This window comes from Portunus trituberculatus, chromosome 35 (genome assembly GCF_017591435.1).
Source record: "Portunus trituberculatus isolate SZX2019 chromosome 35, ASM1759143v1, whole genome shotgun sequence".
NCBI lineage: Eukaryota > Metazoa > Arthropoda > Malacostraca > Decapoda > Portunidae > Portunus > Portunus trituberculatus.
The window spans coordinates 16,430,924-16,458,497 of record NC_059289.1 but is presented as its reverse complement, the minus strand read 5'-3'; the positions used below and the strand labels follow the sequence as shown (position 1 = coordinate 16,458,497).

At 36.4% G+C, this 27,574-nt stretch overlaps 1 protein-coding gene across 7 annotated transcripts; it reads left to right on the top strand.

The window, feature by feature from the left end:
• The first annotated feature begins 886 nt into the window (after positions 1-886).
• LOC123513206 (hepatoma-derived growth factor-related protein 2-like) lies at positions 887-27,574 on the top strand. 7 transcript variants are annotated; one of them, XM_045270199.1, is made up of 14 exons: positions 887-1,222; positions 7,517-7,593; positions 9,485-9,617; positions 10,382-10,559; positions 10,825-10,979; positions 11,610-12,006; positions 12,490-12,629; positions 13,696-13,870; positions 16,668-16,723; positions 17,328-17,494; positions 17,612-17,786; positions 18,096-18,161; positions 19,003-19,141; positions 25,004-26,412. In XM_045270199.1, exons 1-14 carry the CDS (start codon positions 1,145-1,147, stop codon positions 25,069-25,071), a joined length of 2,004 nt encoding a protein of 667 aa, XP_045126134.1. In that variant the 5' UTR covers positions 887-1,144; the 3' UTR covers positions 25,072-26,412. The 7 variants fall into 7 exon arrangements, with proteins under 7 accessions (XP_045126134.1, XP_045126137.1, XP_045126133.1 ...); XM_045270202.1 differs by lacking the exon at positions 25,004-26,412 and adding an exon at positions 26,923-27,574 and having other exon boundaries at positions 888-1,222; positions 12,487-12,629; XM_045270198.1 differs by having other exon boundaries at positions 888-1,222; positions 11,613-12,006; positions 12,487-12,629.

Genomic DNA, 27,574 nt, shown 5'->3' with positions numbered 1-27,574 from the left:
AGTTATTAGGATCATATTTGTGGTTTTAATCAAGTTATAACATAATTAAATTATCACGCACTGGTACGTACATGTACTGTACACAACTTGTGATAATGCAGTCGCGTTGGATGTAGAAAGTTATCAAGTAATTTTATAGGTGGATTGTAGTACGTATATGAGAATTCTCCTCCAGTCAATCAATTAGTGACTTATGCATCTACACAAGTACAGTAGGTATATACACATATCAAATTATCCATCTACCTGTCTGTGTGCATTTACATTAATACCTATCAGTTTGTAATACATGAAATGTCCGAGTACTGAATTTCTTGACTCACAGAAACTATCAGAGACTGACTCCATACAGTACAATGTATTCTTATGGTACGTATCTTTTCAGCCTTAATTGTGTCAAACCATTGCCTATAATTCTGTCGCACGTTAATTGTTTACTTGTAAGCACGTATGTAGGTGATGATGGACGAAATGCAAACGTTCCTGCATTAGGTTAACTTTAAGGACTATTTTGTGTATTGTATCGTATTCGTATAAAAGAAAAGTTTAGACACAAATTTGGTCATTGGTTATACATAAAACATATCTCGCGGATCTATTGTTTGTTTATTTAATTATATATGGAAATAAGTATTTTCTTTTGCTTTATATGTGTAAGCATATAAACTGAACTACAATATCGATAATATATGGTAAAATTTTGCTTAAATTTCCTAAGTGTCCTTGTAAAAATATATCCTACTGTAACATGAAACAATTGCCTTTGCATTATATTGTTTCGATTAATTCTATGAATGATTTTTGTTCATATAATTGTGAATAAAATTATAAATTATGTATGAAAAAAAACGCGTGTAGCGGGAAGCGGCGTGTACAGTGACGCAAGACGACGCTCATTTGAAGACGTTGTTTACCATTATGGCGACCAGGCCCCGCTGAGTGTGTCCTTTATTACAACACAGTTTTCGCATCAAATACACAAAGAAATTGGTATTACCGGCTTCCTACAGGACCTCGGTGAACCGTAATCACCCTGGACGTTAGGAGGGGCTTAGATAGAGCGCGGCAGACCAAGTGAGCGGCGGAAGAGGTGTTGGCGCCACTCGGGGACGTGGGACAACATAGTCATCTAAGCAAATTCAAAATGCCCAAGAAAGACGTGTTTAAGCCCGGCGACCCGGTGTTTGCCAAGGTGAAGGGCTACCCACACTGGCCGGCGAGGGTGAGTACAGTGGCAGTGTTGTCATGGGGTAGTATAAGAGGCAGGAGGAGTGTAGCAGCGGCGGGCACATGGAGGAGGGAGGGCAAAGGGAGGGCGGGACGAGGACCGGGAGCCGCGCCTAGGGAGTCCTTGAAGGAGAATTTTTGCCTGGCTCTAGCTTATGGTGTACTTATTTCTCCCGCATTTGCTTCTCATTTCTTCAGTGTCAGCATCTTAGCGTGACTGTTTTCCCCGTGACACAAAGAATATGGAGGATGTTTGGTTCAAGAGTGTATATGAGAGTAGCAGTATCTCGTCTTTGTTTATCTTGGTTATTCCTGCCTTCCCCAATACGAGTGGTGTGTAGATGGAGTGAGTAATCCTGCTATGCCCTTCACTGCATGGGAATTTGTTTTGGTTGTACATGGAACTATTTACATGTTAAGGATTACTTGTCAGGTGTTGTTCCTTAACCACTTGCACATCACGGTAAATGTCCAGTATAGCTCATGCGCGTTAATTTTCGTCTATTTCCTTCCAAACATTAGTAAATAAGTGCCAGGTATTAGGTTAGGTTAAGGATAATCCAAAATTATTGTGGAATATTCTAGAAGATGCAGTGAACATTTCCACATACTCATATTGATGATAAGCTGTAATACTTAAGTATTATTATTTCTTCATCATTAATTTTGTTCCAGTGGTGTGGACTAATTTAGACACAGTGAGATAGGACACCATTTGGTAAAGATCTGGAGTATGGTAAATTTACAGTGCTGTACAGAAATATGTCAGAGCCACCAGTCATGTTTATCTCCAAGGCTGGGCAGACAAATACAGAGATGCCTCATAGGTTGGGGGAGGGAGGATGAACACAGCAGAAGGCTGTGTATGAAACTAACTTTTATGATACGCAAGGTGTGGCAGAAACTGGAAAGTACATAAAGTGTCTGGGGAGTGTTGAGGCAAACCTTTTTGTCAGATTGCCGGAGGAAATGAGGGGTGAATGCAATGCTGGTGACTATTATCACTGGGATTCCCATATTTAGCAAGTGGAAGGCATGCATGTTACTGATTATAATATGTATGATTACGTGGCACGCTGTTAAGCACTTGGATATGGCACTTGCCAGAGTGAAGGCACATGATATATAATTCAGTGTGTATCTATACACACTGAAGATTGCTTGTAATTTGACACCTTGTTTTGCAGGTATTATTAATTCCATGTGTTGGTAGTTTCGTTTATAAATTTAGGATCTGTGTGTATTTACCGAGTTTACCTAGTTGTATTGTACAGGATTTGAGCAGGGCTCATACTGTCCTGTCTTCATATCTCCATTTATCTAATTTTTCTTTAAAGCTATGCACATTATGTGCAGCAACAACTTCATCATTTAAAGCATTCCACTTTTTCACCATTCTGTGTGTGTGTGTGTGTGTGTGTGTGTGTGTGTGTGTGTGTGTGTGTGTGTGTGTGTGTGTGTGTATTTACGTAGTTGTAGTTGTAGTTGTAGTTTTACAGGGCCTGGGCTTTATGCTCATGTGGCCCCATCTCCATATCTACACTTATCCAATTTTTCTTTAAAACCATGCACACTCGTTGCTGACACCACTTCCTCACTCAAACTGTTCCAAGTCTCAACACATCTTTGCGGGAAACTATATTTTTTAACATCTCTCTGACATCTTCCCTTCCTCAGTTTCTTACTATGTGATCTTGTGCTGTGTGTGTGTGTGTGTGTGTGTGTGTGTGTGTGTGTGTGTGTGTGTGTGTGTGTGTGGTGAGATGAAGCTAAAGGTATGGTGAATGAGAACTATGCACTTGTGAATTTAACAACTAAACGTACACAAATGGAAATGAGTCTTGCTTATGGCTCAGTCTTTGTATGTTATAATGATTGAATATAATTATTTCATTTTACGTGTCTTGAAATTGTAACTGAATTTTGAAGTTTAGAGGAGTATATATGTGTTTGAGAGTATTGAATGTATTGCCAACTTTATGATATCAGAAGTAGATTATAAACAATAATTAAGCCTCTGTTAATGTGAGATAAGTCCTCAAGTATATTTTAGATAGGTTTGCACCCACTGACCCATGTTGAATCAACACACACACACACACACACACACACACACACACACACACACACACACACACACACACACACAAAAGTGGAACAAGTTTAACTAAACGTGATAAATGCAAGAGGCTAAAAATTATGTAAATGGACATAGACAGGGTTTTATCAAGTAAATTAGAATTAAGAGATTACATAAAGAAAGAAGAACTGGATATTGTATGCCTGGCTGAAACAAAACTAAATGAGGCATTCAAAATAGACTTGGATAATAGGTATAATGTATGGAGGAGAGACAGAGGGGATAAAGGAGGAGGAGGAGGAGTCATGATAATGTTAAGGAAGGAGATGGTGGTAAACAAAGTGGAATGTAGGGAAGGAAAAGCAAAAGTACTGTATGTTAAGATACATATTAATAAAAAAGAGTTAACAATTATTGTAACAAATGTGCCACAAAAAACAAATTCATGGACCAATCAAGAATATAAAGACATGATAAATGACACAATAAGGAGTCTAACGAGAATCATTAAAGAAAGGAGAAAAGTTATATTAGTAGGAGATTTAAATTGTAAAGAAGTGGACTGGGAAAATTATGATAGTGGTATGGGGGAAGAAGCTCGGGGAGAAAGATTCCTGAACCTAATGATAGATAATGTGATGGACCAGAGAGTAAAGGAAAACACAAGATTCAGAGAAAATGACGAGCCGGCGAGATTGGACCTAGTTTTTACAAGGGGTATACAAATGAACGATGATATAAGATATAAGTGCCCATTGGGAAAGAGTGACCATGTAATATTAGAAATGGATATAGAAGAGGGAAAGGAAGATAGAGACGAATCATACAAAGGAGACTGATTAAATTACAGAAAGGCTGATATTGAGAATCTCAAGAACTATTTTAAAACGTTAACTGGGAGGAGATGGAAAACTCAGAGACAGTGCAAGAGAAGTATAACTTATTTTTGGAAATATACAAAACAGGAGTCAGGGAATATGTCCCAAAATATAGACCTAAAGAAGAAGGAAAGAAAGATTGGTTTAATGCAAGGTGTGCTAGGGCAAAGGAGAAAAGAGATGGAGCATGGAAAAGGTGGAGGAGAAATAGAAATCCAGTAAATAAGGAAAACTTCAAGGCAGCGAGAAATGAATATGTTAAGGTGAGGAAGGAAGAGGAAAAGAACTATGAAAAGGACATTGTCGAAAAATGTAAGGAGCAACCAAAATTGTTCTACAGATTCATAAATGGAAAAATTAGGCAAAAAGAAACAATAGAAAGGTTAAAAGGAGAGAACGGGATGGTGGAAGACCCAAAAAGTATGGCAGAACTATTAAATAATAAATTCCAGGAGGTCTTTACTAAGGAATCCAAATTTGAAAGGCCACAGGGTAATAGAGAGACTGTCTATATGAAAGAGATTAAAGTAACCAAGCTTGAAATAAAAGAGTTAATGAAGGAACTGGATGAAGAGAAGGCAATGGGACCGGATGAAGTCTCAGGCAGAATACTGAAAGAATGTAGGGAAGAACTAGCAAGTCCTATATACAACATCATAAAATGCTCAATAGAAAATGGAACAGTACCAGTAGAATGGAAAAGAGCTGAGGTGGTTCCCATATATAAGAGCGGAAGGAAGGAAGAACCTTTAAATTACAGACCGGTATCACTAACTAGTGTAATATGCAAGATGTGTGAAAGAATAATAAAGAAACAATGGATCGAGTTCCTTGAAGACAACAAATTAATATCAAATAGCCAATTTGGTTTTAGAAAAGACGGTCGTGTGTAACTAATTTATTGAGTTTCTATTCTAGAATAGTTGATAGAGTACAAGAGAGAGAGGATGGGTTGACTGTATTTATTTGGATTTAAAAAGGCGTTTGACAAAGTGCCACATGCAAGATTACTGTGGAAGTTAGAGGAGAAGGGTGGCTTAAAAGGAAGCACATTGAGATGGATGGAAAATTATTTGAGGGGAGAGAAATAAGGACGGTAGTTAAAGATATGAAGTCCAAGTGGAGAGCAGTAGAAAGCGGAGTGCCACAGGGTCAGTATTGGCACCAATACTTTTCCTCATTATATATAACGACATGCCAGAAGGAGTGAGCAGCTACATAAATCTGTTTGTGGATGATACAAAACTGTGCAGAGTTATAAAGCAAAAAGAGGATTATGAAATACTGCAGGAAGACCTAAATAAGATCTGGGAATAGAGTAAAAAGTGGGAAATGGAATTCAGTGTGGACAAAAGCCATGTCATGGAAATAGGAAAGAGTGAAAGACGACCCGTGGGAATCTATAAGATGGGAGATGGAGTAGAACTGGAGAAAGTAAAAAAAGGAAAAGGACTTAGGAGTGACGATGAAAGAAAACAATCAACCGGTAAGCCATATTGATAGAATTTTCAGAGACATAATTTGCTAAGGAATATTGAATAAGCATTTCACTACATGGACAAAGAAGTGATGAAGAAATTGATAAGTACTATAATAAGACCCAGATTGGAATATGCAGGAGTAGTGTGGACCCCTCATAAAAAGAAACAACACATAAAGGCGGCGTCACACTAGCACTTTTCCGTCTTCTTTTTCCGTCAATTTTCTGACGACTGTCAACTTTTGCAGACGGTGGCCGTCACACACAAGCTTGCTTCCGCCTTTGCCGTGCTTGGCGATTGTAAACAAACATGGCTCCTCATTCACCCCAGCAAGCCGTGGCTTTTTTGCACCTTATAATCTAATCAGCTGTTCTGTGATCCCAAAGGCAACGGTGACCTCTAATACTCTCTATGAGAAATTCGTCAGTGTGTTTTGTCCACTGCTCATCTTGGCCAGCTACTTGGAAGTTGCCTTGGAAATATTCAAAAGCATCGCACATTCGCACTCCCCTTGAAATGTACACAAACAACTGAGGAACTTTTCATTGCTAGGCTAGAAGAAAAAAAAAATGTATACAAACATATATTCACCAACTCATTTAAATTTCATGCCATGATAATAGCATTCTTCCGTTTAACAAAAAATATTTTTTTAATAAAAGTGTTGATTAGAAACTATAGTTCTTATTTTGACTAAAAATTGGCGCTAGACGAAAACGATGCGTTCCGACTGACTCAAGACGATGGAAGAGTAAAAAGACGATGGAAATCGCCTGAGACGACGGAAAAAGTGCTAGTGTGACGCCGCCTTAAGGAAGCTGGAGAGACTACAAAAAATGGCTACAAGAATGGTTCCAGAATTTGAAGGGATGACATATGAGGAGAGACTGTGGATATATCAACCCTGGAACAGAGAAGGGAGAGAGGGGATCTGATACAAGTTTATAAATTGATCAATGGAATGGATCAAGTGGATAATGAGAAACTGATCCTGAGAGAAGAATATGACATTCGAAGCATTGCACAGTAAAAAGCTGAGAAAGGGAAGATGTCTGAGAGATGTTAAAAAATATAGTTTCCCACAAAGATGTGTTGAGACGTGGAACAGTTTGAGTGAAGAACTGGTGTCTGCAACGAGTGTGCATAGTTTTAAAGAAAAATTGGATAAGTGTAGATATGGAGCACGAGCATAAAGCCCAGGCCCTGTAAAACTACAACTAGGTAAACACACACACACACACACACACACACACACACACACTTGAGACTTGGAACAGTTTGAGTGAGGAAGTGGTGTCAGCAAAGAGTGTGCATAGTTTTAAAGAAAAATTGGATAAGTGTAGATATGGAGACGGGACCACACGAGCATAAAGCCCAGGCCCTGTAAAACTACAACTAGGTAAATACAACTAGGTAAATACACACACACACACACACACACACACACACACACACACACACACACACACACACACACACACACACACACACACACACACACACACACAAAGTCCGTGCCAAGTGATGAATGTTGTATCATCATAATTGGTCTTGGCAAGGGTATTTACTCTACAAGCCACTCTTCACATTGACATGTGTAAAGTTTTGTGATATCCAAACACCTTCCATTCTCTTGTAGCCACAGTGTATCAGATGTTACTGCTTGATATATATATATATATATATATATATATATATATATATATATATATATATATATATATATATATATATATATGCATGCTGTGTGTGTATTTGTTGGGTAGGGGAACTTATTAAAAACGTAATTTGTAATTTACTTACGAATTAGCTTGAAAAGAATGTTTATTTATTTATGCTTTTACTTTCAGGTTGAAAACTTTGAGCCAGATCCATCTGGGAAAGCACTGAAGAAATATCCAGTATTGTTTTATGGAACATATGAAACGTAAGTAAACAGTTTTTCTCACCTCCCCCGACTACTAACTTAGTACAAGGGCCTTATCTGCCCTTGTATGGAGTACTCTTTGCATGTTTGAGGGGTTCCACTCATATAGCTTTATTAGATAGGGTGGAATCCAAAACTTTTTGTCTCATCAATTCCCCTCTAACTGACTGTCTTCAGCCTCTTTCTCATCACTGGAATGTTGCATATCTTGCTGTCTTTTATTGCTATTTTTATGCAGACTGCTTTTATGATCTTGCTAAATGCATGCCTTCCTTCCTCCTGCAGCCTTGCTGCACAAGGCTTTCTTCTTCCTCTCACCCATATTGTCCAACTCTTTAATGCAAGAGTTAACCAGTACTCTCAGTCTTTCATACCTTTCTCTGGTAAACTCTGGAACTTCCTGCCTGTGTCTGTATTTCCAATTTCCTATGACTTGACTTCATTCAAGAGGGAGGTTTGAAGACATTTGTTCCTATCCTTTGGCTAATTCTATTGGCTCTTTAAGGAGGCTGAAAACTGAGTGGCCCTTTTTTTCTTTATATTTTTGTTGTCCTTGGCCAGTCAAGTTGTAGGAATGTGGAAATACAGAAGCAGGCAGGAAGTTCCAGAGTTTACCAGAGGGCCACTGTGGTACATTGGAACCATGCGTGCTTTGGGGTCTCCCGAGTGCATGGGTTCGAATCCTGTTCATGGTCTGAGTGTAGGTTGGGGTTCCTCACTCGTGGGTAAGGGTTTCCTAACGGGTGGACTTTGAGATAGGAGGTACCCTAAAAAGTACCCCCTTTAGCCCATAAATTCCCATGAAAAGCCCACATGGTAAGAGAGAGAGAGAGAGAGAGAGAGAGAGAGAGAGAGAGAGAGAAAGGTATGAATGATTGAAAACACTGGTTAACTCTTGCATTAGAGAGTTGGACAAAATAGGGGTGAGAGGAAGAAGAAAGCCTTGTGCAGCGAGGCCACAGGAGGAGGGGAGGCATGCAGTTAGCAAGATCAGTAGGGCAGTTAGCATGAAAATAGTGATAAAAGATAGAAAGAGATGCAACAGTTGCTACTGGCTTTTTATACCTGGTTTGAATTCCAGGATTTTCAACTTGAAAAATTTAATCTGTATATAAAAATTAATCACCAATTACCTGATTCCAATTACCTGATTATTTTACCTTAAAAATTCAGTCTATACACTTTGAAGTATGTTAGCTCTCATAGGAGTGACATTAAGGAGGATCTAATGTCGGTGATAAGAGAGCTCAGAGCAACATGTAGCTTGCCGACAGTCTAGTCTGAAGAACAGGCAGAATGTGCGATTGCTACAAACATGTCAGTGCCTTATCTTCAAAGATATGGAATATATATATCTTCCAAAGTGTATTATTCTTTATAATGTAATGCTTTCTTGTAGATTTCTTATCACATATGAATTACTGTACTGTGTATTGGCCAAGTTTTCTTGGCAGCTAGATATAAGTGACAGGAGATGTAATAATTGCACTTTTTTTTTAGTTTTTGGACATTGAAATCTGTCCACCCGATTAACTTTTGAACCATGGGTATTGTTGTAGCTGTGATGCAAGGCTGTCATCAGGGCTTGTAGCTGTCACCATTACCTTAATGTGTTCTAGCAGTCTTCTTTTGAGATTATTGGGTGCTCTCCTGTAGAAAGCACCTATAGCCATCTTTTAGGACAATTTTGTTTTTTGATTTTGTAATTTTTTTGCATTAATTTCATCAATTTAGTTTTTACAGCTTTTTTAGATGTAGATGGATAGATAAAAACTTTATAGTTGTTTGTGTGTACAAACAGTGGCATTCTATGTATAAATTGCATTTATTTGTTTTCATATTATTACTAACTTATCTACAGTTACTGATTATGAATGTATCATATTTTCAGGGCAACATTGAAGCCAGATGATATCTATCCATATGAAGAAAATTTAGAAAAATTTGGAAAGGCTCAGAAGAGGAAAGGCTTCAATGAAGGCTTATGGCAGATTGTACACAATCCTAACTTTGACCCAAATATTGTAAGTTGGCTTCAGCTTTTAGAGTGGGCGTTGTGAGAGACTTGGTAAGATAAGCAGAGCAGTATATGCTGAGATGGTACGAACATGTTGAGGAAATAGAGGATGATAGACTAGTGAAGAAGAGAGTAAGATTAGGAATTAGGTGTGAACTTGCAAGGTAGGCTGTTGAAGGGTTTTGTAGATAGTGTAAGTAAAAGAGGTCTTGGAGGAAAGAGGACTTACACTGAGGCATAGTAGAATGATTGTGTCTGACAGAAGCAAGTGGAGGACAGTTGTGAGTGTGTGAGGAACTGTCATGGCCCAGTGACCTGAGGGAGGCACCACACATCAATAGTCTCATACTAGTGATGCTGTGAAGGAGGCTTGTCCTTGACCAAACTGTTGCTGATCCCTATAAAGTGAGGATGGAGTACTTTCCCCTTTCCGTTGTAGGCCAAGGGGCTAAGAGTAGTGTAAATGAGAGTTAATGTGCAAGTTGCGTGTCTTGTCTTGGCTAGTTCTCTTTTATGGGAAGAGATAATTTTGGTGTATGTATGTAAATATTCCTATCATTTTCCATCAGGAGCTAACAAGATTAAGAGGATGAATGTTGTGTGTTTGAGTGTGTGGTTTTATATCCGTACCACCATGTATGGGACTGTTGGTTATTGTTGTTACAAAAATATTTTCTTGCTTATTCTTAGAGTATCACCTTTCATTTGAAATGGCTTGCTTGTTGTGAAAAGAATGTAAGTATGGATATCTCCTATCTATCTGTATTTCAGCCCATACCTCCTGAAATATTGGCAAGCTGTAATTCAGCACCAAGTACACCAAGGACTCCTCTTGGGAAACCTGGGACAAAATCTGTGGACTCTACTCCAGTTGATGGAGTGAAGATAAAGACAGAAGAGTCTGATGAAGAAGTTGCTGATCTGGTTATTGATGAGTCCAGTGGTAAAGGTTAGTCATGAGTGAATGAAGATGATCGAGGTATAAGAACAATGACCTGTTTGATAATCACAATTAAAGGTCATAGAATAGGTGAAATATGTGGTAGGGAATGTATACAAAGGAATGTTGTTGAAATGATTCAACAAAACGATAAAGGGACTCCTGAGTACTTACAAGAAAATAGACATGGGTGCAGTGTGATTGTGGTAAAGTTCTGTATTATGATTTGTTACTGCAGTATTTACAAATTGAACTATGTATTGCTTCAATGCAGAGAAAAGAGCTGGTAGAAAACGTAAGAGACAAGATTCAGACGGCACACCAGCTGAGGTAAAGAAGACTCCCAAAGACACACCAAAGCAGACCAGAGGCCTTCAGAAAGAAACTCCCAAAGACACTCCCAAGACACGGCTTGGAGCCAAGGAAGGGGTGAGTGCCATTTGTCTTCAGGAGTCTTAGTCAGTATGTACGCTAGGAAAGCAGTCATTCCAGTTCCATTCTGCTGGCAAAAAGTAAGCCATGTAAACAAATGTACAGGCACATATTATAAAGTGGGTTTGAGCATGGTGATGGTTGCAGCTGCCATGAACCTGATTTTTTGTTTCCTTGGGTAATTTTTGCCAATCTCTTCAGCCATACACGGATAGGTCTGGAACTCCTGATTGATTGTAAAAGTCTTTAAGACACTGCTGGCATGGGTATAAGCAACATGCCAATGAAATCTGTAGTAATAGGTTATTATGAACTGAAATTAACACTGAATTAGGCTTTACAGGTAAGTGCAATGAGTCAATTATTTATTTATTTTTTATTTTTTTTCTTTCCTCAAATATAGAGTGGAAAAAAGAAAAGAAATCACTCCAGTTTGGTGGAGACAATTGACAAACTGGTTGGGAGTGATATTGGTTACCTGTGCCTGTGTGTCTCTCTCTTTCAAGAGAACTGGCTTAGGTCAGAAGCAGGTGGTTTAGTCAAAAACCTACTTTCAGTTGTTTAGTAAACTAGAAATGTGATGGTTAATATTGATTTATTTGGTATTGATTTGTGTTGTCATTTCAGCAGGCAACAGAAACAGCTGAGCCACAAGTTAGCAGGAGTGGTCGGTTGATTAAGCCTAAAAAGTTCCTAGATGAAGGGGAGGAAGCTTCCCGTCCACCATCTGCTGCTGCAACCCCGACATCTGCTCCAGTAGGGACTCCTGTGGGAGCCCCTGGTACACCAGCTTCTGGAACTCCTGCCACTCGTGCCACACTTGCACCCACTCCTGCCACAACCCCTATTTCCACCCACACCTCTGTTCCTGAATCTGATGCAAGTTCAGTCTCTTCTTCAGCCCCTAATTCTGCTGCTGCTGCAGCTCCATCATCAGGTGTGGCTCCTTCTGCTGCTGGTGAAGACACACCCACTCCAGCAGACACTCCTGTTTCTAAAGCACCAGCTGAGGCCTCGCTGCCAGGTGAGTATATTATTTATTTGCTTTCATGACATCTTGATTGAATAACTTAGGTAATAGACCATCTGTAGACATTTTAGTTCCACCCCCCCCAACACTCTTTTGTAATTAGTACCATTATGATTACTTGTTCTGATTTAAATCCAATATTCTTTTAGCTTATCTCTGGGGGTCTTTGTGCAAATCTAATGTGCTTGGTCATTTAGTATAGGTTTGATGCTGGGTCTCCTATCTGATATCCTTATTGTTTGTCTGGGCCTGGGACTGGCAGAGTTGCATTGACTTGTACTGGCAGTGGCTGGGGAACTGTGAGTGGATAGTTTCTGAGAAATTGTTTTTAACTGAACAGCAGAGAGAGAAAAAATTGATCATCTTGTAATATAACAGTTTGTCATTAGAAGTGTGCTCTTGTGTGAAGTGTTGAACCTGTCTTGTGTTAAAGCAGGGAGGTGTTGTAATACAACAAATTCATTTCTGTTTCAGAAGGCAAGGATACCCCAGTGAATAACACCAATGCTATCAAGACCCCAAGCTCACCCCCACCAGCAGCAGCCACCAACAAGAAGAGGTTGTCACAGGCCACTGCTGAGGAGACTCCAGCAACACCAGAAGTGTCTACACCAACGGTAAGCAGCAGGATGCAGTGAGGAATGTGTGTTGTGTGTTGAGTTTGCTTTTATTGCCTTTCCTTTGTTTTTAGAGAACCAGATTGAGTACATTAGTGCATAGGGAACTCTGGATTCTTTCCTATTTCTGGATGTACTTTTCTTATACATACAGTGAACACATATTCCTTACATATTCAGTTTTTTTTTTTTTTTGTTTTTTTTTTTTTGTTTTTTTTTACAAAGCATATGCCAATCTTGTATTATTATTATTATTTTTTATTTATTTATTTATTATTTTTTTTCTGATCTAACATTACTTTAGCCTGCATCAATCTCAGGTCATATATTTTTGTTATTGTGTCAATATCCATCTTAAATATTCATGGATGTTCAAGCTGCACTAACAGTGTTTATGGAATACCAGAAAAGTCTGGTGGATAAAAAAATGATATCTAAGAAATATTTAAGGAATTTGCTTATAATATTGCATTTGCAAGTGAGTATAGTCAGGTAACTCTGCAGGGTATCATTTCCACTATCAGCCTGTGCTAGATGCAATTCTTGTTCAGTTAGAACATTGAGTAAATGACTATGTTTCCATTCTGGTTAAGACATCCCCAAAATCATTAAAAAACCCAAGCTGAGCCATTGTTTGCATATCAAATTGGTGAACGCTCACAGTTGATGTAGGAGTGGATGGCAGCAGTAGCAGTAACAGCAGCACCCTGCCTTCTCATATATTTTGTGTTACTGTAGGTTGTGAAAGTGGTGTGTTCTTTCCTCTTTGTTATGGAGTTCTCTGCAGCTTATGGTGTGTTCATGCATAAGGCTTGTAAAATCCCTATGTTAGAGTATGATTTAGAAGCAAACTAATCTTAACCATAGACACAATTCATCTAAGTATATTGTGTGTTAATGGCAACCTGATTATATTTTAAGGCAGAAGTGCGTAATAAAAATCTAATTGATTCTTCAACAGCTCAAATGCATAGCTTACTATCTTTAGAGATTGTGACATTAGGATTATCCTTCTCACCTAACAACCTTTTTTTTTACATGCTTGACACTTAGTCTTTATGTACAGGCCCCTCCTCCTAAGAAGAGAGGCCGTCCTGCAAAGAATCGAGATGTTGATGCTTCCCCAAAAGTCGCTGCAAACTCTGTCTCCACACCCAAGACTCCTGCATCACAAGATACTACCTCAAAGTCATTCTCACCAGCCACTAAGGCTCTTGGAGACAGTGTGAAACAGTTGCCAGGTGATTGTTTGTTGTAGTATTTGTTAGCACTGTTATCTGCATTTTATTGGCAGTTGCGATTCAACACAAGAACTTCATCCCATATTTCTCTAACTCAGGCTTCTGTTGGATGGATTTAAAATTTTCCATTACTGTTGACCCTCGCTAACTTGGACTAATAATTAGGTGGAAAGGTTTGTCTGACAAATATGTTTGTCCAGCTTATATGAATTGCTCTCTCTCTCTCTCTCTCTCTCTCTCTCTCTCTCTCTCTCTCTCTCTCTCTCTCTCTCTCTCTCTCTCTCTCTCTCTCTCTCTCTCTCTCTCTCTCTCTCTCTCACACACACACACACACACACACACACACACACACACACACACACACACACACACACACACACACACACACACACACACACTATTTAATTAATTTTGGGAGGATTTAAAATTTTGGGATTACAGTTGTCTCTCTGAAATCTTCAGACCCTAAATTACCAGATGGTGTAGTTTTTTTTATTTTTTTTATTGATATTTAAATACCCTTCCCACCAGGAAGCGATTTTTAAATGTCTAGTGCGGTTGCGTCATAACCTGACTTACACCCTTTACAGTACATGGCCGAGCGTCATGAGGAGAGGTGCTCTCTACTTTTCAGAAATAACGTCCTTACAGGCATAAATTGAAGAGAATTAGAATCAGAAACTTTAAGAGAAGATAAAAGAAACAAACAAACAAATGCATCATTGGAAGACAGCTGGACCTTGAATCCTTTCCTCCCCTCTCCCCTCCATCATGTATGATATCTCCCCTTCCAAGACCCTCGCCTCCCCATGCCTCACTGCCACCTCATTCACCATCTCTCTACATCATAATACTGCTATTATCTTTTCAAACACTGTTTTTTTTTCACTACCTTCATCATCACAACTATACATCACATAACTCACAATAACACTATTACAAAAGATTATGTTGAGACAGGTATAAAGCTGGACCAGACAAGTAATAAATACTTCACTGTATCTTTATCTCACTTCAGGGCAACTCAGAGAGAGTCTAATTCAGTTGTAATACAGCAGATTGCCATGACGCTGCTGATGGAGTCTTCCCAACCCTCACATATGAGTGAATTTTTTTTTTTTTTTTTTTTTTTCTCTCTCTCCATACCATGTGGACTTTTCATGGGAATTTATGGGCTAAAGTGGATACTTTTTAGGGTACCTCCTATCTCAAAGCCCACCCACTAGGAAACCGTTGCCTCGAGTGAGGATGCCCAACCTACACTCGGACAGTGGACAGGATTTGAACCTGTGCGCTTGAAGACCCCTCAGACCCTAAAGCACGCATGGTTCTACTGTACCACTGTTATCATCGTATCATGCTCCAGGAAGTCAGTATTGTATACACAATCATGTGTGAAAATTTCATGACAATCAGATGAATACAAACCTAACCTAACCTAACAAAACAAAGATGAAATTATGAAAAATCATTAGGAGCAAATATTTCTTACTGTTTTTTTACACTTAAAAAATTTTCACTAAACTGGTCTAAACTCTGATCAACTTTTTTTTTGGTATAATTTTTAACTACAGTAAGGTCTCGGTTTACGTCAGAGTTACGTTCCTGAAACATGACATAAGTTGATTTTTGTACGTAACTCGAGTTTCCGTACATTTCAAAGCATATTATCAAGTTTTCAACCAATCATTGTTTATGGTCATTCAGGTAAGTTAAAGGTTATATTGTTATATTATTTACAACTATGTAGGAATATGAAACACAAGCTTGTTTTTGTTGTTGATAAGGGCCGCAAACGCGAAGGACTGCAGGTTGCTGAGAGGGGTGGACACCTGAGGCCGCCAGGAGGGTGGGCAGGTTGAATGTTGTGACGCCCAGGGCAGACAGCTGGGAGCGTAGTGCAGTGCGGTGGGAGTAGAAGTGTGGGCAGCGGAGCAGGAAATGCAATAGGGATCAGCAGACAGGCGCAGACGGTGCAAGTTAGCTGCGAGTGTCGTGTGGCCCAGGCGAAGGCTCCAGAGTTGTTATTGTTGTGATGTTCGTCAACCTCCCTGTTGTCATGGTAACGGGCTTCCCATTTTCTTCTTCCCTCCCTCACACAGCTGCTGCCTCACTCGCTCACTCATTCTGCCATTGAGCAAGATACTAAGAACTTGAGTCAGTAAACGCAGAAGTAGGATAACACTTGCCAGGGACGACTGTGTGGTGGAACTGAGGCAGGGTGTTATTGTATTCAAGCGTGAGGTGGGCGGTGTGGTGGGTAACCACTAGTGATGCCTGGCGGCCAACAATAACAATAAATCTCGCGCTTTACGATTTATAAATTTTCAATTTTTTAAAATCTTAAATTGCCTTATAGTGGACTGACGTAACTACGAGTTTGACGTAACCCGGGACCTTACTGTACAACTAAAATGCAATTTTTGGTTGGAATTAGATTTTTGATAATGTCAATAGAAAACGAGATACAGGAAAAAAGCGTGGGGCAGGGTGGGCTGTGGCGGACAGTTCAACTCTAACTTTAGTTCCTGGATCGATCAGAGTCTGACTTGTCGTGAAATCTGAGTTATCGAGGTTCAACAGTATCTGTGAATAGTAACCAGCTACATTTTGCTGATATTTCTAATATCATTTAATAAAGCACATATGTAAGTATATGGAATATTGAACTATCTTTACTGTCTTTATTTTTTTATGGTAGCTTTACTTGTCCTCTATAATAGTCTTGACTAGCCTAGTGTTGGTATCAGTATATTAGTATCTAGTGAAATCGTCAAATTTTTCTTATCTATTTCAGCAAGAGAAAAGGGGAAAAATCAGTTGAAACAGAATGAAATAGAACTCCCTAAAGAGGTATGTAATTATATGTATAAAAGACAGATTTACTTCACATTTGTATTGATTTTAGTTCTTAGTTTAATTGGTAGTTAATAGTGCCATTATAGTGATATTAGATGCTCCAAATATAGCATCTTACCATTCATTCTGCTAAAAGTAGTGATACTCAAAAATCTGACTAGCTTGAAAATTAAACTTGTAAGTTTTGTTCTACATTTAGATCTCTTTGCATATGTTTTCTTTTTTAATTCTCTGCTATTTGAAGTCCAAACTTCATTGTATTTGATTTTATTATGATTTTACTTATTTTTTTAAATCTTATTTTCCCATTGTCACTGTCCATGGTTTCATTAAGCTAGGGCTGTAGGTGTAGAAGTCTCCTACTACTTAACCCTGATGTTGGTTAGAAATACATGTTTTACTGAAATGGAAATTCGTATGATGCATTTTATTCAATCCCTGAGAATGTTTTACTACATTTCATTTATATTCTGTAACAGAACATTTTAACCATCGGGTTTTTTGCATATATTATGGATAGGAAAAATTTATGTAGTTATGCATCAAGGCTCTATTATGTTGCATCTTATATAAGATTACAAAACTTACTGTTTTTCAGACGGATGTTTCAAGTAAGCAGACATTTTTGAAACTAAAAACTGATATTGAGTCTGGAACACTAAATGCTGATGAACTTAAGGAACTTTCAAAAGCAAGTGAGAAAGATGAAATGCATGCAGCAATTGTAGAAGAAAACAGAAGATATACAGAGACATGTAAAGCCAAGTAAGTGGAGTCACAAGTGCCTCTGATAGAATATGTGGCAGTATGTGTTGTCAATGTGGGTACTTGTCTTCATATGAGATTGTCACAGGTAATGGATTGATGGGTATTTGTGAACAGGACCCTGGACATGGAAGCACAGCTGCTTGACCTGGACCAGAAGATCCGCGAGGCCTTGTCTGTAACGAATCCTAGGAAGGATGATGCCAAACTCTACCTAGAAAAAATGTCAAAATTAGTCATTTCTGGATTAATGCTAAAGAAGAATCCTCATGTTGTGGATGCTATTAAAAAAGTAAGTAAATGAAAGGTTTCTGGTTGTATTAAAGCTGATTAGTTTGCATGATATTAAGAAATCTCTGAAGAAAATTTGACAAAATATTGTAAAAAGGAATGGAGAGGAGGTACTCTTTAGATTAGGGTAAGAGAGCTAACATCAGAGTGGCTGGAGATGAAAGGGGAGAGGAAGGAAAGGGTTTAATTTTGGGAAGTACAAGGGGGTTGATTTACATTTAGAAACAAAACTATAATACTCTGTTCATCATTTGTGCTGAAGAATGAAGTTGAAGTCCACCACTGTTGCTAAGAGGTCTTGTCTTTTCAGTGCCGCAGATACAAGTATGATGATGAGGTTCGGCTGAAGGCAGATATGGTGTACAACAGATTTAAGGTTTGTCACAACAGCCTGATTTTTAAATTATGACCTAAATATATATATATATATATATATATATATATATATATATATATATATATATATATATATATATATATATATATATATATATATATATATATATATTTTTTTTTTTTTTTTTTTTTTTTTTTTATATCTATCTTTTTAAGTGGTTTATTGTTACTTTTTATGATGAACCTTGGCCTCATAGATTCAGTGTATTTATGATTACCAGTTTAAAAAATTACAGGAATTTTTTTGCTTTGTTGAATTTTTTTGGATTTACATGTTCTCTAGTGAAAATTTAAACAGAATGTTGCCAGTAGGAGAGGACTGCTGCATTTTTAATACCTATCTAAGTTTTATAAGACTTAAACCAAAAGACTTGATCTAGATTCTCATAAAAGTTTTGACAGCTATTATAATGGAGGGCCTTATTATTGCATGACAATGGATATTGTGGCATTTCCTGACTGTCTTTCTGCATGGGGATCAGATTGGTACATAAGAAATATAAAATGAGAGAAACTGCAAGAGGCAGCCAGGCCTACAAGTGATAGTCCCTAAATTCTCCTATCATCCCCATCTATAATTTTGTGTAATTTTTTAAACTCCCAATTGACATAGAACTATCACTATGATTACTGACACATACTTATTTGGTAAACGAATGTTTGACATGTAAGTTGTGCAAGAATATAAATGACCAGCCTATGTAATTATGCCACTTTTGTTTGTAATAGAAAATAGGATTTGGATAATTAAAGGATATGGATTTACGTATGTTTATGTGATACACCTCAAGTTGTGCTAAACATTTCTTTATTTCCACCAGCTGCTGTTTGTGGTGCCTGAAAGTCAAGAATGGGACACAATGTTTGCTGAAAAAGTAGCTGAATTTGATGATGCTTGTCATCGGTCGGGTATTTCTGAGGAAAGCAAAATCTCACTTGTTAGAGACCCAACTCACCACAGTAAGTAACAAGATATACTTTTGTTGAAATACTATTACATATACCATATTCTCCCACTTACAAGCTGTGCTCAATTCCAAATTCTGCACAAATTGAGTTATTGGAAGTTTGATTGAAAACTATACCATTAAGATTTAAGGGTGAGTTCCTGGCATAATGAATGAATTACACATTTTTTTCTTTCCCAAAATGAAATGTTAATATCTGATGTAAAATAGTTCCACAGCCAAATCCAGTTATTGTGGCTATGATGATTGAACACCTGAAATTAACCCTCTACTCATCCCACTCCAACTCCTGTTTCTCTTGGTAATGAGGGAAGTGGTCAAGTGTCTGAATGCTTAACAATCTCATTTGCAGGATTCAATAGATCCATAGGCTTTTAGTCAATCCAAAACTTTATGTTTTATTTTTACCTAAGTAATGAGGGGATTGAGGGAGTGTGTGGGGTATGGAATTGATTTAGTGTTTGATCCTTTGTCCAAAGCACTGGATTTGGCTCCATTACTATTTCATGTCACCATTTAACATGTCATCTTAGGATAAGAGTTAATGTAATTTGTTCATATCAGGACCTTACTCTAATTTTGTTGGTACAATTTTTAATTGCCTGTTTTTTTTAATCTTCATTTTAAGAGTAATAGCATCAATCAGTTATTTGTTTTCATATGGCTGATCTCACAAACAAATGAGATGGTACATTACAATAAAACTATTAAAATAAATGTAGCTTCTAAGTTGGTGAATACCAAATTTCAAAACTTTATGCACTTTCTTCTTGGATGAATTTTCCATTAAAATTATTATTTTTCTGTAGTAAGACAATAGCTGTAGTGATTCTTTATTTGTGATATGCTCTGGTTAGATGTCTTTGGTTATGATAAAACTATTAAAATGAATTCTATAAACAGGATGGTGTGAGTTTGTGTGAGTGTGTGTATATGTGTGTGCATGTAAAAGCTTCCTGGCCTAGTACACAGAGCTTGTTGGTTGTTTAAGAATCGCAAAATTTTGAGAAAAGTTTTTTTTGGATATTACAGGTCTTAATTAAATGAAATTAATTATCATAATTAATAGCACTAATAGATGGGAACAATACAATCAGCAAACATTTTAGAAATTCATTTCTCAGGTTTATCAATATCTTCAAACCAAATTGAGTTGTATCAGAGGGATAGGAATCCAGAGAGCAGCAGTTGACTATTCAAGAAGAAATGATTAGGAGGGAAAGGATGATTGTGACCACAGTTATGTTAACTGCTGATATAATGCTGAATATTTGATTAGTCATGATCACACTGAGTATCATCAACCACATCCGGCATTGTCTTATATGTTGGTAAAACATACCTACAGATTTCCATTAACAATGTTGAAATTGTTTCCTTTTTGAAGAAATCTTAAAATTTTAAGTGAGCTTGTGTACCACTCCATGATTTAGTTCCTAAGAAGGTTCTGAATCCAACTTAATCTAACTGCTGTCTGTGCATCTGAATAGAATTGATGATATAAATGACAATTTACAAACAGGAATTGTACTTTTCAATAAGTTTGATGAAAAGTAAGGGACATCAGGAATGGTATGTTGGAAATTGCCAATAAGGAAGAGTATTCTGCTGCAGTGAAATAACGGAATTACTGCCATAGCCATCTTGAAAGAATCACAAATAGCAGATATTAGAATGACTTGCTAGGTAAGTTTATTTTGCCCTTATCTATGTATGTGAAAATCACAACTAAGTTATGGGTTCTATCCATATATATATATATATATATATATATATATATATATATATATATATATATATATATATATATATATATATATATATATATATATATATTTATTTTTTTTTTTTTTTTTTTTTTTTTAAGGAAGGTAGTCATGCCAGATCACTTTAGGGCATAGAAGCCTAAATTTATATTATGATATATATGACCCATACACTAGGCTGATATTCCCATAATGGTGTTAAAAGTATGGTGGGGGGGAGAATTGGTGACAAGAACACCATTTGTACAACATGGTAGTATGTATCATACATTGATGATAATACACTCAATCTTTCCACTTCAAGACTTTGTGTTTAAATTCTCAGAAAAAAAATCTTACTGGAAGTGAGGGGATTGCATCATTAGAACTATCTTAGCATTAGGAACATTATATAAACTGTCTCTCAGGAAAAGTCAAGGGGATATGCAATGTGTTTAGACTGTCATAAGAGGTCAGTAGATGACTGGAATTGTTGACCACTTATGTGATCTTTGGTATTTGATATAATTTATACATTCTTTGATTAAGAATCATTATGTAAGTGTATTGTAAATACTAATGTTCTTACAATATCTCGTATGAGTTGGTGCTTGTTTAATGTATTTACTGCACACTTTCTGAGGAGAACAGAAAGCAAGTTTGTTCTGTTTTATGGCATGGAAGGAAGATGGAAATTTGGTAGTCTAATTATGAATCAATTAAAGTGAATAACTTGTTTGAATTGGTCATTATGAAAGTGTTTGAATTGTAAGAATGGAAAAATTAATTACAAAATTGGAGAAGTTTGTAATTAGGAGGAAAGGAAAACAAATATGTTTAGAAAATGAGGTGACAGGTGTGAGATGATGTTTATATTATCAGGCAGTAATTGAAAGTTTAAAGAAAAAAAAAATTGGGAATGCAAGAAATGTATGTGTGAAGTGAAGATCAGTAATTTGAGTCTCCTGCAATACTTCCTTCTTAAATACTTCCTTCTTAAAAAGGAGAAATATTGATTTTTTGCATTAGGAATTGACCTTAAGCCCAAGCTTTTATTCTTTAGGAATCCTTGGTCCCAGTTGAGACAGCACAGTGATCAAAGAGACATGCAGCTTCATTTTTAAGAATGTTTAGTGAGAATGCCCAATACAGACAACATAATATTTTGTAAAACAAGCTGTTCCACTTACAAATTTGATAATGGCTTATACCTTTGTAAACATGTTTATTAAAAGAGCTTTATTTTGAAGAGCGTTGTGATTCTTATATATTTGAGATTGCACTCATGGTTTCTATTCCTCTGTTAATGAAGTTATGTAGATTGTAGGTTGTGGGATACCAGTACTGGTCGTAGAATAAAAGATTAATTTGAGAGAGTATATTGTTGTATAATCATGTGGTATCATGGTACATATATAGTTTATTGACTTGGATTCATGTCTAGTCAGGAAAAATGGCATTCAATCTTTACATCTGCTTATCCTTCCTTGCAGAATGATCAGTAAATGAATTTTGAAAAACCTGGAAAAGTTAGCTTGTGATAATCCAGTTACTATACTTGGCCTTGGAGTGGGTAAGAGGTCTGCACCCTTCATGAGTCCCAAACCAAAGCGAAGATAGATGAGGCAAAACACATTTCAGCTGCTGGGATTTGAAACCTACCTAAAGTACAAGTATTGTCATGATATAAGCCGAGCCAATAGGGATTGTTGGGTGTGGCTAGTTGCCATGATCTCTGTTGGTGCTGCAGGTTTCCAGAAAAGGTTACCTGTTACAATTAAACAGGATGTTATTTTTGTTTCTGGATAAAACATTTAATTGAAATAAGTGATACTGGATTTATTGTGGATGTGAGTCATTATGTTATTACAAATTGCTATGTTTGCATATATAAACTTACCATTTTCTATACATGGGTAATAAATAAATGCAAGATAATCCAATTCAGTGGGAAGAAAGGGCAAATTTAGTACCTGACAAATAGTCAATCACAAATGTGCATATTATTAAGTGTTCAAGGAGTTGCTCTTTATAGATTTAGCGTTTTCTTGTGGTTAAAGAGCTCTTTGATGATTAATTATTGAGAGTACAAAAGTTTCATCTCAGTATTTCTTCGTAACAGTACCTCAAAATACTTTGTGACTACAATATATATATATAAGCTTTTAGGTTATACACAACACTAGCATTGTAAGTGATGCTGGTGAATGGTCTTCAGGAGTTCCATAAAGGTCCAGATCAAACATTTGGTAACACTGGAAATTTTATGTTGAGATTGAATGCTGTTAAAAGATTATGTATAAAGTTAGCTGAAACATCATACTAGGTATCTAGAATCACAACATAGTAAGCACTGCTGCTGCTGCTGTTGCTGCAGGGGGACACTGAGTTGCTGGTACATACCAAGTACCTCACCAAAGCTTGCTCTATCCAGTTATCATTGCCTTATCTTTGTAAAACTATAAGTATGATAATTTTCACTATATAAAGGATATAGGTAACTGATTTTTGCTGGTCTTAGATTCTCCTGGGTGAAGAAGTAGAATTATAGGAATGTAAATTACATGTGTAGCCTCCCAGCCAATCATAATAGCACAGGCCATTGGTGGGTGAGTTAAAGGGAATCATGCACTTTTATCTTTTAGACTGCATTTATTGATTGAAAGAGGGTATACTATTTGCAGTCTGTAATGCCTTGAATGGTTATGTTGTCACACATCAGACTAGACAATTGTTTTTATTTATTTATTTTTGATGGTGCTTATAATGTTTTGATTCTAGATGCCTCTTATTTGATATAGCATTTATCTTAGGTGGGGGATAGCCAAGACTAGCTTTTGTCATTGAAAAAAAGAAAAAAAAGAAAAAAAACAGGATGGAGTTCCAGTCTCTTGTCTCTACCACTCTTATACAACACACAAGGAGTATGGTAGCAGTGTTCTAACCTATGGGGCTAGCACTGTTTTCAAAATATTAACAAACAGATTTAGCAATTTTTGAAACTGATACATTATTTGCATTCACTTAGATGAACATTTTTGGTTCCAATAATTGTGGTCACTATTTCATTGAATATTGAGCTTGGTATAATCATCATAACCCATAATGAGCCTACATATACTTAGTTTTCCCCACAAAGTTCTGCTCTTTATTTTAGCTGTTGTCTTTGAAATGATCAGTTGCTGCTGTATGAATTGTTTTCTCTATTTAGCACATTAGTTGGGGGAATTGAATGATTTAGATTCAGTTATGTGTATATATGAATGTATGGAAGGTGAGATGAAAGAGTTATGCAAGGAAGTAAAGTTGTAAGTACACAGTAATGTAGATATGTTTTTATGGTGTTATATGAAAACAGGATGAGCAACACTGAATCCAGTTCAGTGAACCTTAGATGACATGTGCTTTTCTGATGTTGTGATGAGAAGGTTTGAGAATATAAGGAGGGAATGCAATAGAGTCTTATGTCTCATTCATCTTGTGGGAATAGTTTTGAGAAGCAGCTATTGGCAGTGAAGTATAGAATAGTTAACTCAGGCCACACTCTAGAAATGCATAGCTTAAGATCCCATAAGATACATCCTAAAGTTAAGTGTATACTACAGTTTTAAAGTTTATATTTTCTATTGTATTTGATGTCATAACTTGAAAGGAAGCAATAATTTTATCTGAGATGATTATTTGCTGGATATTTTTTTGTGCTACAGTGGAACATGTTGGCTGAAGTTCTTATGTCTTTATTTTCAGAAATATTTAGATCAACAGATGTGGAAGACTGATATCAGTAAATCTCAAAATCCCCAAGTTGATGAATATCTTGTAGCATGTATGTCAGTGTGCTTGTGGATGAATGGGTATTTACTGCAACTGTTCTGTCATGCTTGTCTTTTCCATTGCTCCAGAGGTTTTCTTTCATTGCTGCTAAGTAAACTTTGTTGAGGATATGCACTGAATTTTTTTTTTTTTTTTCCTCCAATATTTTTCTTCATTATATGGTAAAGTAGCCTATATTACAACATTGTAATAATCTACCATGCTGGTTGGTAGGTGCTATAAGTGATTGGTGCCATGACAGTTACTCACTAGACACCTCCTTACTTACCTTTCAGTTGAAGGCCCTCAGGAAGAGGCTGGGAAAAGGGGAAAAGAAAATACAAGTCCTTTGTCAAAAAGCTGAACAGAAGGAAAGCCACATAGTATTAAGAGATCAACAAAATTAAGATCTAGCTAGTACTTAAAATAAGGCTTCAACTGAACAATGTCATGGCTACCTTAGCGTTTAAGGTAATGTTTGTGTGGGTAAAGCTGTATTCTTGGAAGATCACACATTTGGCTCAAGATTGAGTGGCTGAAGAGGTAACCAGGTATGCAGATAACTTCATCCTGTGGTTATTGACTCCTTTTGAGTAGAAGAGTTTTGTGCTGATGTGAATGCTGTTACAAGCTTGGTTGGATCTGTGAGAATTGGTCCTAAACATAGGGTTACTACTACATTTCATAGCACATGATAGTTTAAGCCTTACCTAGGTCTTTATATTCATTAGTATGTGAAAAAAAAAGACTAGTTAGATTGGCTGTAAATGCTATTGAGTTCAGGATTGTATGTAGCTCCCACCATTGTATCAGATGTTAAGGGTTGAAGTAGATGCTTAGTGAAAATATGTACTATTTTGAAATCTTAAAATGTAGAAGAAAAGTTGCAAGATTTTATCATGTCCTGTGTCCTTGTGTATATACAATATATTTTCTCTATACTTGTAAAGCTATAAGACGTAGAATTAAACCATAGCATAAAACAAAATTTTACTGTTCATGTTCTATAAAGAAAACAAAATCCCCATCCACCAAAAAATGACAGCAGTAACTGTGCTCACATTCTGTCCACCACATGTTGAGTTAGTAGCAACCACAAACAGGAAATACAGCTTATTATTTAATGCATATGTAGTAGTGAGATGTACTGATGGAAAGTGTGTACATACTTTATCTTTTTGCTTTGATTTGACAGTCAAACTAATGGAAAACATTGTTTTTGTTGTCTTTTGTTATGGAACAGGATATTATTATTATCATCATTATTATTATTATTTTATTGTCATTATTATGGTTATTATTATTATATTTTATTTTATTTCATTATTTCCTTAAAGTGGATGTATGACAAATCAGTATGTGGGTTTCAGCATTTCTACCTTTGGTCTGCAGTTAATATCATCATGATTAGAAAGAGTAGCACAGGTGTAGGAGACCCAATACAAGCTCAGTGGAGCATGGCCAGTGAGAGAAAGACTACTGTGTTGAAGTAGACACAAACTTATGCCTGGGTGTGTTGTTTTCATGTGTCGGTGATAGAGTAGGAGCAGTATTGACCCATTCATTATGATGCATTTATAAGACAAATCTCATAGACTGGGTGATAATGTGCAACATGTATTCCTTGTGATGGATTAAAATTAAGCTATTTAAAGAAAAAAAATCCATTTGAAATGAATAAGGATTAAATATTGTCTTAAAGTCATAAATTTTTTTAAGTCAACCAAGAGAAGCTCTAAGGTCAGTATACTTTTAGTAATGAAAGCGAAAATGCCTTAATTGTGACAAGCATTGGTGAAGACAGTCACACACTTGTCTGGCATTCAGTAGGATGACCAGAGACATCTGACTGGGAGTGAACGTTTCTCTCCTTCTATATTTCTTTGTCTTACCTGTCTGTCTTTGGCTTACATAGTTTGTGTGAAAGATAAAATGAAGGTTTTTCTGTGAAGTGATAACAAGTCAAATTAGAAGCTTTGTTGATGAATAATTGCATTAAATTTTGTGTTTTAAAAGTGTCTTGGATTAATCGATTGGAAATGTACAAAAAATACAAGTATATATATATATATATATATATATATATATATATATATATATATATATATATATATATATATATATATATATATATATATATATGCAGGAATTTATTGTTATGGAACTGTTGAAGGAAATTTGGTACTTGATGGTAGCTGATATGTTTTTTTTGCAGATTTATCAGTTAAGCGATGGTAATAGTAGCTGATCTCCACTCACACGAGGACCAGGTTTTTGTTGATAGCTCTCCAAATCTTTCTTTTTCCAGTAGGTGTAATTGTGATTGAATGTTTTAATGTTATGTTAAGCCATTTTCCTCAAAACTGGATGGTGGTATGCTATAGCTGGTTTTTAATTTAATTTTATTTTTGTTTTTTATTTGTTTATTTTTAATTTTTATTATTATTATTAATTATTATTATTATTATTATTATTATTATTATTATTATTATTACTATTATTATTATGATTATTTTATTTTATATATATTATTTATTTATTTATTTTTTTTTACTGGAGGGTCTGATCCATTGAGGCACCACTATTTTTAAATTTCACTCATGAAAATTCTACAAATGAATTTTGTGCTTTTTTACAATAAAAAAATCAACAAATACTTAAGTTGGCTTTTGAGTTTATTAGGAAGCTCTCCAATGGATCTGTGACCAAAATTTACCCTTAAATAATTGTATTCCACATCAAGGGCTTAGTTCAATTTTATGCATAAGAGAAATTAGCACTTGACTTTAAGTACAAAGGTGCAGTAAGTAGTGCTATACTGTGTATCGAATCACTCCCAGAATAAAAGTTAAATTGCCGTACACTGA

What these genes read in the sequence shown, in the direction of transcription:
- LOC123513206 (XM_045270197.1), top strand. Translation starts at nt 1,145, where the DNA reads ATGCCCAAGAAAGACGTGTTTAAGCCCGGCGACCCGGTGTTTGCCAAG. An exon ending in GGCTTGGAGCCAAGGAAGGG is followed by an intron (nt 10,980 to 11,609) that starts GTGAGTGCCATT and finishes TTGTCATTTCAG; the next exon opens with CAGGCAACAGAAACAGCTGA. An exon ending in CAGAAGTGTCTACACCAACG is followed by an intron (nt 12,630 to 13,695) that starts GTAAGCAGCAGG and finishes CTTTATGTACAG; the next exon opens with GCCCCTCCTCCTAAGAAGAG.